At 40.3% G+C, this 16,377-nt stretch overlaps 1 protein-coding gene and 1 long non-coding RNA gene across 2 annotated transcripts in view; one reads left to right on the top strand and one right to left on the bottom strand.

Annotated features, from left to right (window-relative positions):
* Positions 1-312: 312 nt before the first annotated feature.
* Positions 313-3,791, top strand: LOC132346759 (uncharacterized). Its single transcript, XR_009496704.1, has 2 exons — positions 313-1,634; positions 2,317-3,791. It is a non-coding gene; the product is annotated as an uncharacterized lncRNA (long non-coding RNA).
* UBL3 (ubiquitin like 3) overlaps positions 3,091-16,377 on the bottom strand; it is a 48,861-nt gene continuing 35,574 nt past the window's right edge. The window contains exons 2-5 of the mRNA NM_001038144.2: positions 15,362-15,470; positions 10,857-10,943; positions 6,412-6,489; positions 3,091-6,111 (exon numbers count right to left, since the gene is read on the bottom strand). Of these exons, the coding sequence (NP_001033233.1) occupies positions 6,059-6,111; positions 6,412-6,489; positions 10,857-10,943; positions 15,362-15,470 (327 nt within the window). The 3' untranslated portion in view covers positions 3,091-6,058. The remainder of the gene's footprint in view (positions 6,112-6,411; positions 6,490-10,856; positions 10,944-15,361; positions 15,471-16,377) is intronic.

Here is a 16,377-nt window from a genome sequence, read left to right as displayed (position 1 = left end):
CAATCCCTAGGTTAGGAAGATCCCTTGGAGAAGGGAAAGGCTACCCATTCCAGTATTCTGGCCTGGAGAATTCCATGGACTGTATAGTCCATGGGATCGAAAAGAGTCGGACACAACTGAGCAACTTTCACTTTCTTGGAATGGAACTCGTATGTAGGTAAGGGACTTACTTACTGTACTAAGGGATGGTCACATTTCAGCTAAAATGTGATGGTAGTTCTTTGGAGACATTGAGGATTAAGGAAGTCTTAGTAATTATGTAGGGGTCCCAAGACCATCCTCAGTGGTAAGAAAGGCTACACTGGAGGGGAGGAGGAAGGGGTGGGTGCCTAGAAATGAATGAGGGGTGTGGTGGGGGGTGGTAAGAGAATAACCCTGATGCAGAGGACAGAAAGGAACAGAGAAATTCAGGAGGGAGTCAGATTTAGCTCCTGTTAACTAATCCATTCTTGCACCCAACGCATGACTCTCCTCTGCATCCTCCCTGCACGAAAGGGCCCTTGTTCCTTCTGACAGCCTCTGCTTGAACACTTCCTATAACAGCAGTCTCACTACTCAAAAAGAGCTGCTTTCATTTCTGCACTTCAGAACCAAACGGAATCAAATCTGCCTACTTGCAATTTCTGCCCGAGTTCTGTTCTGACCACCGCAGCGGCTCACATGAGGTACCATGCCTTTCCTGCATTACAGACCTTCAAACATGTGAAAGGTTATCTGCTTCTGCTTTCTCTTTGGGGGGTTTAATAGCTCACTGGTGACATCATTTCCAGCTCCTTCTGTACCCCGGTCACCTTTGGACACACTCAGGTTTGTCACTGAAACTTAAAACGTGGGCCCAGCACAGAACCCAGACACAATGCCCCGGGAGGGGGTCTGGGGCAACGGTGGGAGGTGGGCAAGGGGGCAGTACTGCTCAGCCAGCGTGCACAACGGCTCCTACAGTCCTACCCAGTATGTCCATCCGGCTTTGGTGACTTGAACCCAAGGCGGCCAAGTTCCTCATTTCCATCCCCAGCCTCTCACCCCATTTCCATTTCAACTCCATTTGTTGTAGTCTTCCCACTGTTTTCCTGTGTTATTGGTATTTAAGTGGTTCAGTTTATGGCCATCTGCAGGTGACCATTCCGAGCCACAAGCGTTCAGGTTTCATTCAGCTGATGTGAGAAGCCCGGGCATTAATATGATAATGTAAAAACTCCCCAGGTGGTCCCAGCATGCAACCAGGGTTGACACCCAGCAGCGTTATTGCTGCCCTGTCCTTTTTAAACACAGTAAACATGTACTTCTTATTTCCTCTCCACCCAGCTCATTCCAAGCGAACATCATTCTCCGAGGTGTTAGACATTTACTATACGCACCCTTGATTTATGTGGCCAAGCTCCCGGTCTGCTCGTGCTAAGTTATGAGGCTGGAGAGCTGACTTGTTGCCTCGATGACCTTCTCAATGTCTTTTTTCCTTCCTCATCACAGTAACTTGTGACTATATGGTCATATTTACTTGTGAGATCTGCATGCCGAACTTTCATTTTTTCTCTCCTTTTTCTAATCTACTTCTACGGGACATCTAGAACCACGCGGGTGCCTGGCCTCTACTTCCAACAGAAGGCCCTTTGACAGGGTTGCAGGTTGGTCGGGTAAGTTCTTTGTCCAATCAGTGCTCTATTTATCTTAAAATAATCCTTACAACCCTACAAAATAGGTATTATTCTTAATCTACACATGAAACAACCAAAACCCAAAGGTTAAGGAACTGGACCCTGAAGTCCTGTGGTTTTCCTGCATAGTATCCTGTGTTCTGAGAGCTGAGGGGCAGGGGTAGTCAGGACGGAGATGTGTCAAATATCAAATTTTTAAAAATGCCTGAGAAGCAGTGGTAGAAAGCAGCTCGCTGATTAGTGGAGCTCTGTTAAGAAACCCCACCTCCCACCCGCAAGAGAAAAGCATGGTGCGTGATCAAGAAGCAGGGACTATGAGAGGAGCCAGGCTCCAGAATGCCAGAAAATCCACCTTATTGAGCAGACAGCTGAGAACGAAATAAATCCCTCTCTTTTATCATCACGTGGAACATGTGGCCAGACCAAAGAGCAGCATGGATTAAACCTGGAGGTTACAGCCCTGCATGCGGTCAGCACTGTTCCCCTCTACATCCTGCTCCGTTTCTTAAAATGAGGTTTCTTCTACTGCAATGTAGACTCCCTGTCCATCAAAATAAGATGTCTGTAGAAAATACAAATCAGATACTGAATGTCTGAATGTACAGTACTTCTAGATCTACATTAAGAAATATGTGTGTATTTTTCTTTTTGGCCGCACCAGGTGGCGTGAGAGATCTCCCAACCAGGGATGGGACCTCAGACCCTGCAGTGGAAGCAGTGTCCTAGCCACTGGACTTCCAGGGAAGCCCTCACTTCCTGCTTTTAATTGGTGGAATCAAAGGAGAGACTGGCACCCCCCTTTTCACAGCATTAATTTACAATGCCTACTGTGTATTTCTTTAAAGTTGTCATCTTGAAAAAGAGGCAGAATTATAAAAAATATCACAAGACATTTGATGTCACTGTCAAGAGTCACAAAGTAACTTAATAAATGAAATGTTCTCATGTCCTAGTACTGGATTAAACTTTACCAAGACTTAGATGTTGACTTGATTTTGTCCATGAGCTCTTTCAGAAGTCAGCTCTCCAGTCGCCCAGTCCGTGAAAGGGCTTCATGTATCAAGAGTCTTCTGAAGAAAAGTGCGCCAGGAGGCCGGCTGCGATAGACTGAGGGAGCCACTGCCAACACCCACTGCCACGGCCAAGAGGCCCACTCTGCCAGGACAGGGAAACTGCCGAGGAGACGGCCAGCAGCCTGTGGTTTGGTTTCAACCACAAGTATAGGCTATGCGTGCTCCTTCAAGCCCTCCTCCCACCCCCAATCACCTGGTTTGGCTAACCAGTGACTATATCACAAAATAATAATGGGAAAAAAAAATTAAAGAAATGCCTGTGACAGTTACCAATAAGGACAGTGTGAAGGCGTACTCCATCTTACTTGATCACTTTCTCTTTGGTTTAGGTAACACAGAAAAATAAAGGGCTGACACAATACTGCTTTTACTGAAGAATGTAATGAAATAAACTGAAGGAAAAAAAGAGGAAAATAGTGCAGACAAAATTTTTACACCAAAATTATGAACATTAGTCATTTAAAAGAAGAGAAATATTCTACAACAGATGAAGAAAGTTTTAATTTCTTTTCACATTAAACATCATATACCACAATCAGCTAACAGAAATTACTGTAACATTGGTCAAGATGACATAAAACTAAGGATAAATGCCTGTTATGAGGAAACCTCATTTAATGTCAGTGATGATGTCAGATACTATACTTTTCCATGATAAGATATAATTTATCTTGAATAGAAAGTAAATAAGTCAGATCAAGGAGACATGCTGAGGTTTTAATAAAGAAGAAAAGCTTTGCCTTTCCCAGAACGCTTAAAATCCAGGACAATTTAGGTAAAAGACAGGAATTAAATACCAAGTGCTAGGAGGGCCTCAGGCCCGTAACTCAGGCTGTGTTCACAGGACTGGACCTCTGCAGCCCTCGCCTTTCCGTGCGTGAGCTACTGTTTCTGGCAGAGGGATCTTCACTGGGATGTGGTATCGATTTTAACCGTCAAGCAGTCCAAAGAACTATTTCAAAAAGGGACAGTTGAGTATTTTCATGTATACACTATTAAGGCATCTAAATTTTTGGTGTTTTCAGTATATAATTTTACTGCTTTTTTTTTTTTTTTTCATTTTGCACAACAATGATATTAGGTATTAAGTGACACATTTCTTTCTCTACTAATGATCCAGTTTATCCATTTTGCAAACTCCAAGTCTTGTGAAGGGAAATTTATAACGTGGTAACACACAGAAAAATACATAGAAAACCAATAGGGAATGTGGTTAGCTATCATAAAATTTCAATCATAATTTACTGATAGTCTTTAACTTTGGAAAAACAATAATTAGAATTAAAATAGTATTAAAAATAATTACCAGTAGTTTATATTAGGAAAGAATAGAGCCATAAATGGCTTAATTGCCCAATTAAGTAACTAGATTCTTCTTTAGTCAACACTAACAGAATTCACATTTGAGCCAGTCAACAAAGCATATAAATATTTAACATCTCTTGAATAGAACATCTTAGTGATAACAGAGACTACGTACTGCTACCCATTGTCATGACTGTGCACAAATTAACCAGGTTAAATATCAGAGATACACTGGGAATCCTCCCAAAACTAACAATAGAATATTCAACAAATTTTCTTAAAGATTCAGAAATAAAAATTGAACAATTATAACATGGATGAGACAGTACTTAAACAACTATCAACCTAATCAAAGACCTTTAAAATTACCACCAAAATGCACTATGATATTTTTTTATTTAGTGTACAGAAAGAATCTATAAGTACAGGTTGCAGAAAGAAAATGTTTAGTGCTATTTACATTCATTTTAAAACTCTGCTCTATACAAATTTAATTCTGATCAGTATGAACAATATTTTTGTAGACCTACTGCATATAAAGCCTTTTCATCAAAGCATTAACAATGAATAAAATAACCTGATTACCTTTCAACGAAGCTGACTGAAGCCATTTACACTCACTGCTTGGAAGGGCCGTGGACGCTCATCTCAGTACAGAACATTATGTCAGCCTGCAACTTCATTTTTATAAAGGCTAGAGTTATTTATATGGAATATTGTTCTATATACTACACGCCAATCTATATTTAAGTTCTATAGTTAGGTATTTTATGAGGTTTTTATTAAATATATTCTACACATATTCGCAATTTCACCCAGGAAGAATTTCTTCCCAGTGAAAAAATATAAAATCTTTTATATTTTTTTTTACAGGTTTAGATGAAACTAGCTCATGCTTTAGTGCTGTGCAAATTGTTTTTAGCATATCAATTTTTAAATTATTGGTACAAAACAAAAGAATGGCATCCTTAATCAAGTATGCCTTAAAAATCAAGCTTTCGATTTTAATACAATTGCAAGCACTAATACCCAAGGCAAACTACATATAGAAACGAAATTAGTCCTATGGAGAATTTTTAATTTTAAGAATTCATCTGAGCTCTCATTAATAAGCAAGTATGATACGGGACACAGAGATGAGCAATAATTACGGAAAATTGAATTTGCTGATATTCAAATACATAAAAGTGGTGAATCCATGAGGTTTTCTAATATTTCTGTGCAATCATGGAAATCTACGAGTGACTGGAACTCCCCCCACGTTAAGGCTAAGACGCGCGCCCGCACTCTTGTGCTGTGTGAACAAGCCCCCGTCAGTCTGCCTGGAGTGCGCGTGTGAAGGAAAGACACCTAGCATCACGAGCCTCTGCTGAGCACCTCCAGCAACAGGCACACTGTGTCTTTTCATCTGTCGCAGTGAGAACAGCGCGCTCAGGGCAGGATTCTGTGCCAGTGCAGCCGCCACGGCTGCCTTCGGTAGAATTCACCCAACATTTTAGGTTCTTTTCCATTTTTTCCTTTCAAGTTGGCCCAGCAATTAACTTCATTAATTGCTGAGTGTCTTCCAGTGTGGATTTACACATATGAGTATTTCTAGGTACCATAAACCATGTTATAAATTCTGCTGATGAAGAAAATAATTGTCAATCGTTTTTAGTGCAAAACTGTATTTGGAACACTTGATTTGTTAGTTCTGGTGATGAAAACTTTTGTGGCAGCAAAATGGTTTCTGCTATGAAAAATCACTTGTTAACTTTTCCCCTGGAGATTGACTTGCATTCAAAAATCAATTTATATTTTAAAACTGCTTAACATAAACAAAGCTACTAGAAATAAAAAGTCATAGTGAAAAATGTCCTTGGTTCTTTTTACTTTCATGAGAGAAGATGACAGTTTTCACGTGGTGGTTGAGGTCCATGGGTCTACAGGCAGACTCTTCCTGAAGGTTCTGAAGCGATGCCGGGTCGCCCCTGGCCCGGCAGCACGAAAGACAAAGACCACGCCACACCGCGCCCGGCAGACCGCTTACAGGATGACACAACAGTTACTCTCTCCAGTCTTTTCACGATTCCTCTGACCTAGGCAAAGTGAAGAGAAGCCTGGTTTATAAAGATGCTTGGGGGAAGCAGAGGGATTCCAGCATAATAAGAAACAGATTTTTTTTTTTTGCTTAATGTTGGCATTTTTTAAAATTAAAAGGCTATAATAAATACCCTTTTAGTTTTAGCCTGTCTCCAAAATGCCTGGTTATCCGCTTAGCGAGCTCTGACCATAAACTATGAAAACATCCTTTCCCCAGAATATCCAAGAGAACTGGAGCCATTTGTGAATGCCTGCCTCTGTGGTGCAAGGCAGAAAGCTCCCAGCACACAGCTCACCTTGGGAGTTTGGCTCTGGCAAGGTCTCTCTGGCCACCAAATGCATCACTGTTGTTTTGCCAAAAGGAAGCTTTAATGCTGTGTGAAAAGAAGACAGTTTGTTACATATACATCAACCTGTTGGAATCACTCACCAGAATTGAGACCACTTTAAAAATTGACTGCTTTCTGTATGACTTCCTCAACAGATAGCACTTCTTACCGGATACAGCATTTCTTACATAATGAAGTTAGGTTAATATTATCAGAAGCAATTTTTATAATTCAGAAATTATTTAGCTATGACTATTAGTCTGACATATAAAAACATACTGTGTAAGGAAGGGGAAAGAGAAAATACATAATTGCTTAAGCTAATTTTATTTAGTCACCTAATAAAATTCCTGCATCAAAGAGGTCACCACAATGTAGAAATAGAAGAAATGACATATTAATGATTTTAAACATAATAATAATACATAATTTTATTATTTTCAACCTTATATTCTTAATTAGAAAACAATTTTCTTTAAAAGGTTACTTTAAACGAATCACTGTTTGGCATTATTAGTAATCACTGTTTTCTAATCAAGCCTTTAAAAGGTTTTTCTCATTTATAAGTAACAATTTTTATTATGAAATATTTCAGAAAGAGTAATATAATACACCCATGTATCTATGAACCAGTTACACAAAGTAAATCCCTTTGTCATTCTGTGTATAAAATGAGAAGGAGACAGTGGAGCTACGGCCTGGAGTTGTTTCTGCAGCTGCAACGTTCTAGTTCCGAGTTTCAATCTATCCCCTCACTTGGAATTGAAGGCAGGCTCAGATCAGTACCCAACAAGCTCAGCCCTCCTGCCACCCGCTGTTTAAATCTTCTCTATAGGATGATGGTTAAGAAGAGCCCTAATAATCTTCAATATTCCTAATATTTCATATGATCAAGGTGACTTTCCATCTTATTTAATGCTAGCCAGCAGCCACGAAATTAAAAGATGCTTATTCCTTGGAAGGAAAGTTATGACCAACCTAGATAGCATATTGAAAAACAGAGACATTACTTTGCCAACACAGGTCCATCTAGTCAAGGCTATGGTTTTTCCTGTGGTCATGTATGGATATGAGAGTTGGACTGTGAAGAAGGCTGAGCGCTGAAGAATTGATGCTTTTGAACTGTGGTGTTGGAGAAGACTCTTTAGAGTCCCTTGGACTGCAAGGAGATCCAACCAGTCCATCCTAAAGGAGATCAGTCTTGGGTGTTCTTTGGAAGGACTGATACTAAAGATGAAACTCCAATACTTTGGCTACCTCATGCCAAGAGCTGACTCATTGGAAAAGACTGATGCTGGGAGGGATTGGGGGCAAGAGGAGAAGGGGACGACAGAGGATGAGATGGCTGGATGGCATCACTGACTCGATGGACGTGAGTCTCAGTGAACTCCCGGAGTTGGTGATGGACAGGGAGGCCTGGCGTGCTGCGATTCATGGGGTTGCAAAGAGTCGGACACGACTGAGCGACTGAACTGAACTAAACTGAACTGAGCCACTATTTGGTCTATTCTCTTAACTTCCAAAGTTGAAGTGAAGCCTAACGGCCCCGAATACACAGTAGGCTGAAACAAGAGTGCCCTTACTGGATAACCTCCTGGGCCTGCTTTAACACTGAAATGCAAACAAAATTTTATATTACCAAACATTTCACTAAATGTATTGGGAAAGCCTGAATGAATTTGCAACGTCCACACACCAAGCTGTGGACCACTCTCACACCGCTTCCTGACCACAGGCAGCCAGCCCTGCATTAAGAGCACATCCTGCCACTCGCTCACTGTGAGATGGGTTCTGAGTGCCATCTGCCTCCTCCTGATGCCTCAGTTTCCCCCACCCAAACTGGGAGACAAATTCGAGCACCCGCCCCTTACCACCATACTGATTAAAAGAAACAATCCAGGGAAGTGCCTACCACAGGGCTCGGCCCAAAGAAGCACCCCATAAATTTTATTGCCATCACCATTATCATCTTTCTGAGCAGCAAGAAAAATGGGTCTCAGAGAACAGGTGTGCAAACTGAGATGCAAATGTGGAGAAACACTGTGGTCAGGCCTAGGAAGCTGCTGAGGGGCTTACCCATTTAGGCTACACATCTGACTAATGGGAACAGTTACTGTTCTTCTCCATCTGAATTTTAACTCAAAAGAGCAGACACTGACACTAATGGCACCAGAGGAGAAAAAGGAAGGGGGATACGAGACCTAAGACGCCCTCTCTCCTTCACTGTGGGGGCTCTGCTTTCTGCTGTGGCAGTGCACAGCAGCCAGGACACAGGTCCCCACACTTCACACAGGAACCACTGGGGGCGACACAGCCCTAGCAGGCAGGGAGACGGAGAGGGGGACTGGGTGTGCAGAAATCTGCATTTAAAGGAAGATTCCGACACCCACGGGGTGGCAGGGTTATAGTACAGAGCAGCCCTCAAGCCGTGTAGAGCACACCCAGGCCTGCTCCACGCTGGCCATTCAACGGCATGACCCTGTGCACTGTCTCCTCAGTACTCACATTCAAGAATATAGGAGACAAAGAAAAACAGTAACCAAAGCCCCTCAAGGGCTGAATGTCATTACCCAGATTTACTGATCAACTTAGAGGATCCAGGTTATATTCTCATGTTATTTGTCTAAATCACAAGACCGGAGAGATGGTTGGTTTTAAAAAGATTGACAGCAACATAGAAATAATGTAAGTCAATCTATTAATCATTCAAAAACAAATTCCAAAAAACAATCAATGATTTGATTTTAACACAAATTCTATGATCTTTAACATGAAGTTGGAGCTTTAGGGCCACAACAGAGAGGTAATTAAATTAAGTAGGTGAGAAAATGCTCACACAGGTCAACACGTAAAGGGAAGTGGAGTCTCAAGATGCACTCGTGGAGTCAATAGGTTAATTCAGGCCACGTCTCCCAGTGACATTCCAAGAGTTACTTGAGGCACAGATAACCAAAGAAAAGCTGAAATACGGTCCCATTTTCAATGAATGTGAAATACAGCCAAGGACAACACTTGTAATTACATACCGAAACGTTCTATCTGTCTGTCATAATAATCATTTGCATTCATCTACTCCAGCCCTCGTCACACAGTATTTTAACAGTGAATTTTATCTGCTTCTACTATCTCATACCAGAGTACCTTGAAGGAAGAGATTCTATCTTTTTCAATCCTGTACCTTTAACTGTTTAGCACTACTGTCACATAAGAAATAAACAGATGCTGAATGAATGAGTGAATGAATGAAAATAGCCTATCTTTAAGGAAAATCAGATTAAACATTTCAATTGTTAGGTTTAGAGAAAAAAACTCATGACTATATGTATACCAAGATACATTAAAGTAGATCACTTCCTCTGACTACAAATTTCTGTTGATAATTATCACAATATATTTGAAATACCCGTACTTAAAAACAAATTCTGCTCATGGTTGAAAATGCACCACCATGAGGGGGCACTGCTGAGCCACGTCTCTTCATTCACACGTGAAGAGCAGTAATCACTGACAGTGTGTAACGCGTGCAAGCGCTGCTCTGAGGCCCTGTGGCCATTCTACCTTACTGATGAAGAAACCACACTAGGACAGAGGGCAGGCAAGTGGCCGGCGCACAGTCACAGAGCCAGTGCGCAGCGCAGCTAAGCTCCGACATGGACAACGTGGCTCTAAGGTCTGCTCTTCCAGTCGCTATACGTCACTGTTTCTCTAACATGACTCACTCACCTGTACTTCTGCATGATTAGCAATTCCATCAATTACAGTCAAAATGAAAACATCCCTTCAATATTATATCTGAAAATCCACCATCATAAACTTTGCCAAGTTTGTGTGTCTGGATTTAACTTAAAAATATGACATCTAAATTATATTGCTATGCTATGCTAAGTCACTTCAGTTGTGTCCGACTCTGTGGGACCCCATAGACGGCAGCCCACCAGGCTCCACCGTCCCTGGGATTCTCCAGGCAAGAACACTGGAGTGGGTTGCCATTTCCTTCTCCAATGCAAGAAAGTGAAAAGTGAAAGTGAAGTCGCTCAGTCGTGTCCGACTCTTAGCGACCCCATGGACTGCAGCCTAACAGGCTCCTCCATCCATGGGATTTTCCAGGCAAGAGTACTGGAGCAGGGTGCCATTATATTACCCAGAAGTAAAATTACACTACATTTATAAAATAATAAGTGTGGATTCCCATCTCTAATGGCTTAAGAGTTTATTTTACAAGGTGGTAAACACTTAAGCATAGAGCTGAAATTAGAATGCAAAATGTAAAAAGGTAGACATACCAAAAACTAGGCAAAATTTATAGAGTTTGAAATTGTATGTTTTTAGCAAAACCAGACATGAGCATCTAAACAAACGAGTGATGCTGCTGCAAGACAGGCACTAAGTCCCATTACAAAGGTGGCCATTACCTCCTAAGGTGACATTTCCGTGCAGAAATCTTCCTTGATAAATAAGGCGTAGAATATTTGGACTGCTGACCTGCTCTTCTTCCCAGTCTGAAAAGAACCAGGGAATTGTTAGGTGCATTTCAACATAAAATTAAGGTATTACCGCATTGTTCTAAAATTCTGATCCCATTCAGATGAAGAGTATCAGAGAGGACACCTGGAGCTTCCTGCTAACTGGAATAATCACGACTCTCGCAAGCACTGTTCTCACTGCTTCTCACTACACAGCAGGAACTGCTTAAGGTTAGTCTTTGCTTCTTAAAGAACACCAAAATGTGCCAGAAAACAGTCCTGAAGTTTAAAAACTAAAATAAATGAGTTGGGGAAAGTCTAATCCTAGTTAAAAAGAAGTCAGTTGAAAATTAATTTTAATTATCAAAATAACAAAACATCGCAATATTCCGGTATCTGTACCTGTTAAAACATGTATTTGAGGCTGGAAACAGTAGGTTTAACAAAGATTTTTAAAGCGTTAGTATATTGGTAAAGAGCATAACAACAACAAAAAAATATACCTCAGTAACTAGAAAATAAAAATTTTAAAAAGCAAAACAGTGTCTACTTTTTCATAATGTGGATAACTTTATTGCTTTTTTAAAGCCAATTGATAAACATTACAGAAGATACAATTTTAGTTCACTTTACCAAAAATTCTCAGAATGAACTTGAAAAGCAACAGATATCACAAGGTACCATATATACAAGTATGAAATCTAGGATAATGTACAAAGACAACGGAAATACAACTGGTGTGTAGGACGGATAACAGAATACTTCAGTTTAGAGAATACCTTACCTTATTATGGTAAAATACGGAATACGATTCTGTCAAAACAGTGGTTTGAGGACACTGTATCATGACAAAGTATGGGGTTAGTAATTTTCACTACCTTGTAGATACAGAATTTAAAGTTGTGATTTTGATAGAGATTTGAAAATTCCATCATCACCTTTCTTAAGAATTCTAGCATCATGTGTGTGTTTCCTACAGAAGTTCCTGCTTTCATGAGATAACTGTCAACACAAAAACTAGTTTAAAAGACTCTCAAGAGCAAGTGACAGAAGATAAAGGAGGTGAGTGGAGGGCTCTCCCTTTTGCCTTGTTTTGACTGTTCAAGATGATGAAGTGAGTTTGATACCACCAGTGCCTGTGGGTGACTCAGCATGGTGGGAAAGGAGACACGAGCCCCCGCCCCGCCCCCAGCCTTTCCCCCATCCATCCCCCTTCAGTGCCCTCTGACTCCCATGGTCCCAGGCCCCTCTCCTCCAGAAGGAAAATCGAGTTGTTAACACTTTGGTATGGATTACTTTGAATTCATCACACCCAAGATTATTGTGAATAGAATATTTCTTTTAGCATTGTTCATTTGGTCAATAAATTTGGAAAACTCAGCAGTGGCCACAGGATTGGAAAAGGTCAATTTTCACTCCAATCCCCAAAAAGGGCAATACCAAAGAATGTTCAAACTATCACACAACTGCACTCATTTCACATGCTAGCAAGGTAATGCTCAAAATCCTTCAAGTTAGGTTTCAACAATAGGTGAACTGAGAACTCCCAGATGTACAAGCTGGATTTAGAAATGGCAGAGGAACAGGAGATCAAACTGCCAACATCCACTGGATCAGAGAAGAAGCAAGAGATTCCAGAAAAACATCTATTTCTGCTTCACTGACTATGCTAAAGCCTTTAACTCTGTCAATCACAACAAACTATGGAAAATTCTTAAAGGGATGGGAATACCAGACCACCTTACCTGCCTCCTGAGAAACCTGTATGCAGGTCAAGAAGCAACAGTTAGAACCTGGATATAGAACAACAGATTGGTTCCAAATTGGGAAAGGATTTTACGTCAAGGCTATATACTGCCACCCTGCTTATTTAACTTGTATGCAGAGTATATCATATAAAATGCTGGGCTTGATGAAGCACAAGCTGGAATCAAGAATGCCAGGATAAATATAACTAAGATCATGGCATCCACTCCCATAACTTCATGGCAAATAGATGGGGAAACAATAGAAACAATGACAGACTTTATTTTCTCGGGCTCCAAAATCACTGTAGATGGTGACTGCAGCCATGAAATAAAAAGACACTTGCTCCTCCAAAGAAAAGCTATGACAATCCTAGACAGCATATTAAAAAGCAGAGGCATCACTTTGCTGACAAAGGTCCATAGTTAAAGCTATGGTTTCCCAGTGGTCATACACGGGTGTGAGAGCTGGACCATGAAGATGCTGAGCACCAAAGAATTGATGCTTTTGAACTTTGGATTTGGAGAAGACTCTTGAAAGTCCCTCAGACTGAAAGGAGATCCAACCAGTCCATCATAAAGGAAATCAGTCCTGACTATTCATTGGAAGGACTGATGCTGAAGCTGAAGCTTCAATACTTTGGCACCTGATGCAAAAAGCCAATTCACTGGAAAAGACCCTGATGCTGGGAAAGATTGAGGGCAGGAGAAGAAGGAGGCAACAGAGGATGAGATGGTCGGATGGCATCAATGAATCAATGGACATGAGTTTGAGCAAACTGGGAGATAGTGAAGGACAGGGAAGCTTGGCACGCTGCAGTCCATGGTGTCTGAGAGTTGGACACAACTTAGCCACTAAACAAACAACATCACTCTCAGACATTTGAAAATGCTTTTCACAGTCTTACTTATCTATCCTGCCTGGCTGTGAAGACAATCTAGTATTCTAAGTTTAGTTACTTCAGCTCTTCTGAAATTCCTTCTTATCTATGACCTTTAGCTCCAGTCTCTTTCTGATTCAGGAGCTAGTACTGATTTGTTCCTTATCAGCAAGAAGAAAGACCCAGTCATTTCAAAGTATTTGTCTAAAGCAGTATTTCTTAAACTCAGGTATATGAATCCTTAAGACAAGTTCTTTGGGTCTGAAAGTCCTCATCAAGAGTTTTTAGATTGTCTTTTCATTTTAACCTGATAACCTGGATGAGATTATCTAGATAATTCAAAGTATTACCTTACAACCAAGTACAGCCTTGGGACTTCAGTGCTCATGTATGCGTTTAAGCTTATGATTGTACTGGTACCAAGCAGTACTTCTTTAATTGTCAAGAGGTTAACAGAAAAGAACAAAGGTTGACTTAATACATAAATGACATGTTCCTGTCAGTGAAGGCTGAATGACAATTTGGTACACTGTGTGCATGAAGGGTCTGTGGTAAATCCACACATAACTGGGTTCTCTACAGCCAGCGGGAGAGGAGGCACACCATACTCCACAGTACCATATTCATGGGGTAAGCAATGAGTGAGTGTTAGCAAAAATATGCCACCTGGCACATTAAAGTTGTTAATTTGAACATTACTGGTTTTAGAGCTGTATTTGCATTTTCTTTATAGATCTGTTTTAGTTTTATGGTTGTATAGAAGTTAATAAGGATTAAAGAGTTTCTTCTAAAAGAGCTTCATATAACATTATTTTAGGGTGAGCAGTATGATCTAATTGATTTATTTTGTATACACTGTGTTCTCTGTTAATACAAGTCTTGTGCTTTAAGAAGTACAAACTGTTTTGGTTAGCTCCTCTGTCCATGGGATTCTCCAGGCCAGAATACTGGAGTGGGTAGCCTTTCCCTTCTCCAGGGGATCTTTCCAACCCAGGGATCGAATCCAGGTCTCCCGCATTGCAGGTGGATTCTTTACCGTCCGAGCCACCAGGGAAGTCCAGTAAAATTAGTGAAATCAGCACAAACAGTCGTATCACTAGGTACACGCAATTAAGAGGATCAAACTGACTTGGGTTAGCTTCATAGGAAGAACATAAGCTGAAGACTCGTTTGAGGATGGCACGAGTCTTATTACATGGAAAAAAACCAGAGAAAGGATCTCTCTCTCTCTCTCACACACACACTCCAAAATTCTGTCATGGATATTGGCTTGAAAATGCAAAGCATAAATGGATTTTATACCTTCTTGATCATGTAGTAGTTCAGAAAACAAAGGAAGTGACATGAATCAAACATTCACTTTCTGTCAAATGCCACCTAAGCAGGTTGTGTACAGAATAGACCAAAAATTTTAAAAATGTGTTACAATTTGTTAAAGATAGTTTTTCTTTGTTTTTACTTTGTGCTTTGGTGTAAAGAGAGTTACTGATATGAAGTGTGTGTGTGTGTGTGTGTGTGTGTGTGTGTGTGTGTGTATGTGTGTTAGCTACCTTGTGTTTTCCTTTAAAAAATAATTTTCTTTTACATTAAAACAGCTTTAAGGCCACCCAGCGACCTGATGCCCAGGCTCCTTTACCATTCTGCAGTGAGGGAGTTGAAAGGCCAAACCCAGCAGGGATGCAGCAGCCCCTTCAACTTTAAGCCTTGTACCCTCAATCATTCGCTTGTTTTCTTATATTTTACTTACAACTTTTTCAAAATGTCTGTGAAACAAGGCAGGGCACAAGGAATCAACATTATTCATTCTCAAGAGAAAACCACTACTCACCCATCGGCCAGTTGTCATACACGTGCTTTGCGATGTCAGAAGCAGAATCATTAGGAGAAAATAGGAACTCTTTCGTTTTCCCGCTCACCAAGATGAGGCGCAAGTTTATCTGAAAGAAGACAATGATTCTTTTAAAGTCTTAACATTTTTAAAGTAAAATAACAACTTTTCATTTCAATCACATTCTCAATTAGTAATAATGCCATTTTCTGTTTTTTATTTACTTAAATTCTGAAAAGATTCTTTTTAAAGGTCTAGAATTTGAGACATGATTTTCATTATTTAATGCGTGTGTATGTGTGTGTGTGTGTGAGGATATAGTTACCATATAAATGAACAAAGGGAAACCAAAATTCATTATGCTTTTATAATGTTCATTGTAATTGTTCAGCAATTTTCCACTGAACAGCTAATACAAGTTGTTACCCTGCAGATCACATCACTAAATAGGAAAAAAAATTCAGTTGCTAATATGCTTCTTAGAAAAAAGGAAGAGAAAAAGTAAACTATATACAACTTTTTATCCTATAAAAATCATTCAAACCTAAACAAATTAACCAGAAACTGTAATTTTGAAGAACTTCATTAGAGTTAATTGGAAGAGTCAGTAACAGTAGTTCCTTTAATCCCAATGACATGATCATTCACTTTCGTGGAGCTCTGTGTGACAAAGAACACAGATTCACCCTCAGTGGAACACCTAAGATGGACAGTAGAATTAACATTTTTGAGAGCCACTGGATTTACATTTCCAAGTCAATACAGATTTGCTTATACCATTCTTAATACAGTTTCCAAAATGTTCACTTTAAAATTTTTCTTTGTCCATAATTAACCATTTTTTTCAACCACAATATTCATTCATCTCCCTTATACATAGGTGAGGTTTTCTATACCTATAAGGCCTGTTACATGAGAGGAAATAATATCTTCCTAAAAAAGAAGGGTACAGCCAGAGCCCAGTTTCTCTACACACAGAGCACAGAGACTGCCAATGCACCAGGTCACCCAAGCTC

This window comes from Bos taurus, chromosome 12, assembly GCF_002263795.3.
Source record: "Bos taurus isolate L1 Dominette 01449 registration number 42190680 breed Hereford chromosome 12, ARS-UCD2.0, whole genome shotgun sequence".
Taxonomy (NCBI): Eukaryota; Metazoa; Chordata; class Mammalia; order Artiodactyla; family Bovidae; genus Bos; species Bos taurus.
The sequence above is the reverse complement of the archived record's forward strand: the minus strand, read 5'-3'. Positions and strand labels throughout refer to the sequence as shown.